This window comes from Aplysia californica, unplaced genomic scaffold (assembly GCF_000002075.1).
Source record: "Aplysia californica isolate F4 #8 unplaced genomic scaffold, AplCal3.0 scaffold00135, whole genome shotgun sequence".
In the NCBI taxonomy this organism is placed as follows: domain Eukaryota; kingdom Metazoa; phylum Mollusca; class Gastropoda; order Aplysiida; family Aplysiidae; genus Aplysia; species Aplysia californica.
The window spans coordinates 1,305,785-1,310,619 of record NW_004797405.1 but is presented as its reverse complement, the minus strand read 5'-3'; the positions used below and the strand labels follow the sequence as shown (position 1 = coordinate 1,310,619).

The following is a 4,835-nucleotide window of genomic DNA, read 5'->3' as shown; positions in this document are numbered from 1 at the left end:
GGCAACTGAGTTCGTTCCACTTTCATAATGGTGCACCTTTCTCATTTAGTACGGTTGGTTTTGTCTCAGTGTACAACTTATAAATCATAACCATAATGAATATTGTAAAGAACAAAGCACAATACGCACAATTTTGCTCAATCCCAATGGTTTGAATGAGGGCCAGATTTTTCCTTCATGGAGGGGCAAAAGCTAGGCTACCATTTTGGCACACTTTGGTCAAGTGAAAAGGTCAAATCCTCCGAATGGACTTCCGGGTTAAATTTGGGGCATAAAAAGTGTGTACACTACGTGGCTGAGTCAAAGTTACACTAGGCACTTCAGTGAACGCGCTCACTATGGCGTCATTTGGCTTCGGAAAGTCCCATAGGGTTTTGTTTCCGGACATGACGTCTCATCGCGACAGTGGGTTCAAACTGCCCATATTTTTGTTTAATTTAGGGGACCAACATTCAAGTCCGATACATGTCTTTAAAGACCTGTGGATGGCCTTCAAAACGCTTCTTTCCAGGTCGATGTGCGACTAATGAATCTCGAAATATTTGAAGTTGAAAAATAGACAATTTTTAACCATTGATTTTTGATAAATTTTCTCGTCATATTTTTTTCAAACTACCCTTGTTGGTAAACCATTCTTTGTTCTTCCAGAAAACGTTTAAATGGTTATCGTAGAAGTCTTACCTTGGCTAGTGTAGTCTTACCCTTTTATCAACCAAATCCGCGAAAACCTAGCTGAACCCTTCCACCGCGACATCGCGCAGAGTCGTGACGTCACACATTTTTGCATTCAGCTTTTGGCTCCCTCTCTTCATTGTTTGAAATGTACGAGACAGGGAAATACATCGCCAAGAGATGTTTAAACTTTAGTTCAAAAAGTTAATCAATTTTGGTATGTTTTATAATCACTGACCTCACATTGTGCCTAGTTCATTCGATAGTATAAAGAAAACGAGACTTTTTAGACCCAAGTATTTCCTTTTCAATGAGCTCCCCCTCCCTCCTTTTTTCCCCTGCCCAAAGCCTTTCATTGCGTAAGCCTAGGGCCTAGATCTAGTATGAAGAGTCCCGACTAGTGTTGTTAACCCAATCAAAAATTAAATTGGGACGCCTATTAAAGTATCTTATGCAATTATTTGTTTGATAAAGTTTCTTAGGTCTATTGTTAGTACCGATCCAGATTTTCTTTCTTTTCTGTCGTATGAACAAGAACGAAAAATGCTATGTACTGGATTGTGGGATGAAACAACCCTGAAGAAAGATGCCAGTTGCAACAAAGTGAGCACTTTTGCTCCTCAGTTCTTACTTTACTTTACTTTTTCCTTCCTCTGGTATCCTTAGGATGTCGAGGGGAGGTGCAGGTTTCGGCGTCTGTGATAGATATGCTAATTACTTTTATTGTTCCAGGGCCTTTTTAACCCCATCCAGTCAGGTCTTTCTTGGTCTTCCTCTTAATTTAAAGCCGGATTCGCGGGTGTGGTAAGCTGTAGCCGCTAGTTGTTTCTGGGGTATTCTGGTTAGATGTCTGAACCATTTGACTCTTTGACGCTCTAATAAATTTACTACTTGTAGACGTATGGTCTCATTCCTCATGCGGTCTCCTCTGGTGACGTTGTGGTTTTGCGGAGACACCTAATTTCGCGTGCATTGATTTTCCTTTCTCATGCCTTGTTTAGAGACCATGTTTGGCACTGGTATGTTAATGTTGGTATGAAGATTCTATTGATGAGCTGGGGATGTCACTTCAGTTGGGATGTTCTTGTGACTGAGAAGGGGTGCTAGCTGGTACTACCAGTGGTGGGTCTCTGCATTTGCCTTCATAGTTCTTTTTCTTTGTCCATACGCCCATCTAGTGAGAAGATGCTTCCCAAATATTTAAATTCCTCTACTTGTTGTTGGAGTTGTGTTCCGTCAACAAGGATGTTGAGTTTCCCTGGGTTTTTTCTTGCCTTCATAACTTCTGTTTTTTAAATGAAGATTTTCATGTTTAGGTGTTTACATTCCTCATTAATTAATTTTGTGGTATGTTTTTTGTGATTCCTCTTCATCTGTATTTGATGTACTCTGGTCATCAGCAAATACAAGCTCGCTCAGTTCATTGATGTTGTCATTTGCTGCTTTCGTGATCTTATCCATGTAAGTGATGAAGAGAAGCGGAGAGAGAACACCCCAGACGTGATGGGGAAACAGTCCAATAGTCCTTCTGTTGACTTTTCGGCCCACAAGCTGTTTTTATAAAGTGCCATGATGTTCTTGAGCAATTGTCCTTTAACACCATATTACTCTAAGACTACCCCCCCCCCCCCCCCCCCCGGGGCGATGCCACTGACTGAAGTGTCTTTATGCCATTCCAAATCAGGGGACGTTCTAATGCACAGTAGAATTGTAAATGGGCTGATCGAACAATGGCATGCTCATAAATGTGCCTGAACTACAACAGGGAATTGCGCCTTTTTCTTTCCTAATCGTTACTATCGTCATTTTCCTCTACTTCTTCTGTATGTTTGTCACTTGTCACACTCTTGCAACCCGCTGTTTCCGGGGTGACTTGATTGTCTAAGCAGACTTTGTGCTGTTGAAGCTAGAGAGGTGAGCCAGAGTAAGTCTGATTCCCTGTAAGGACTTCTCTATTAACATCCACCCCTTGGCGCTCATGTGACCTTATGCAGTTGCGGGTGCCGTAAAACCGCTACTAAAACCTCTAAGACTTCCCAAAGTTGACATCTATTTACCCTGTCGAACGCCTTTTCTTGGTCCACGAAGATGATATTGAGGTATTGTCATGTCCAATTGCAGTTTCACACAACTGCCCGAATGCAAAAAACCGTCAGTACAGCCCTTGCCTTTTCTGAAGCCAAACTGGGATTCATTGAGTTGAGTCTCTACAATTGGTCTCATTCTCATTTCCAGTATCTTGGCAAACGTTATATCCACACGGCTTAGAAGGGATATTCCTCTGTATTCCCAATCCCCGTACTCTAGAAAGAAACAAACCACCACAAAAGGACTTAGAAAGACTCATGCTCTTTTACAACATGGAAATTCCTCAATCTCAAACATCATTTTCACAAGTAAATTTTTCTTTAAAAAATTTTTTGTTCATTTATCTAGCCAAGAATAAGCTATAGACTTTGTGAAAAGTATGTGTATATATACTGGATAATAGAAGCGAAACCAGATCACATTGTGTTTGTTAACAAGGTAGGCCCTAAGTAATATATAGGCGCCTATACTTATACTACAGCCTACGTTTTAAAACAAAAATTGAATTTCATTTGGAAATCAAAATAAAACAAAGTGATACACATCATGTAGAATGGAGACTCTATGTCACTGGAAAGGCTAAATGGGGTAGCCTAAGCTATCAAATCCATGGTTCTGGAATGCTTAGGTTATAATTATTAGTTGTATCATATCAAAGAATGAACAGCAGTAAAAAGAACAATACTAGACTCTAGGACTCTGAGTATGAGAACCCTTCAATAAATTAGGCCTACTATTAATTAGAGAAAAGCATAACATTGAGAGGAAGAAAAACTCAACAAATTCTTTTCTTAGTGGTCACTATAATCTATAACTAGTACTAGGCCTACACAGCGAGCTGTTCCCCAATGTCAGAATCAATTATCATGAACTGAAGTTAAGAAACAATAGCACTCCTGTACAATAGTGCTCCCGTTTGCACTAAATCACACAAGGCCTAAGTGCCCGGTGTTTCTTATTTAGATCTAGATCTAGGCCTAGATTATAGATACATGTATATAGATACATAGAATCTATATCTAAAATAGATTCCATATCTAAACTGAATTAAAATTATAGATCTAGATCTAATCTAGATATCTAGATCTAGCTATCTAGACCTAGAAATAGATTATATTGGCTATCTATAGAATCTAGATATCTAGATCTGGAATCTAGATCTAGATACATGTATCTAGAAATCTAGATCTAGAATCTAGATCTAGAATCTAGATCTAGATACAAGTATCTAGAAATCTAGATCTAGAGACTAGATTCTAGATTCACTGCCTCATGACAATAATGGCCGTCATGTTAACATTAAACGGGACCATATAATTGTACAGGTGCACCGAAAAAGAAGCCATTGAAACAAGCACAGAAGCTTAAGTAGATCTAGATTTCTAGATCTATATCTACTGTTGATATGATAGTATGAATTAAGTTGCATGATAGATCTAGTGTGTCTCCGCCAATTCACAGGCTGTAATATTGTTCGGTTTGTGGGTACAAACAGATATAGAGAGAGTGAAGAAACGCACGTCTGAAAAGGCTCTTTGGTTTTATTATAGTCTTCTAGTTCTAGTACATTGTAACCGAAAAGTAACTACTGAGTAGAAGAAAGGTACTGTCTAAATCCCGATACGTACCTAACAGTTATAACAGAAGAGTTGTGTGATGTACATTATTCCACACAGGCAAGTAGCTAGGCCTAGTCAAGAGTCGCCCTTCCGTCATTCGTCAACCACTAGGGGCCTAGATCTAGAATCTAGATTAGATCTAGATTATAGATCTACTTTCCGAACTGCACTCTTGGCTGGGTGCACAACAAAATCTAGACCTAGATTCTAGAACTAGAATCTAGATCTAGCTAGATCTATATATATATCTAGATTCTAGAATTTAAATTTCTAAATCTAGATCTAGATCCTAGTTTCTAGATCTAGATATGCTACGTTTATTAATTAAATACTCTCTATGGGCTAAAATATATTAATTTTAGTAGGCCTAGGCTAGGCATGTATACCCAGGGGCGAAGCGTCTATATAATCAAATAATCACTGCTTCCCTTCCTAATTTTGAAACATTGTCGCTGT

General features: G+C 39.0%; 1 protein-coding gene across 1 annotated transcript in view; it reads left to right on the top strand.

Annotated features, from left to right (window-relative positions):
- Window positions 1-671: 671 nt before the first annotated feature.
- LOC101851797 overlaps window positions 672-4,835 on the top strand; it is a 27,988-nt gene continuing 23,824 nt past the window's right edge. Inside the window, exon 1 of the mRNA XM_005096700.3 lies at window positions 672-1,275. Within this exon, the coding sequence (XP_005096757.2) occupies window positions 1,216-1,275 (60 nt within the window). The 5' untranslated portion in view covers window positions 672-1,215. The remainder of the gene's footprint in view (window positions 1,276-4,835) is intronic.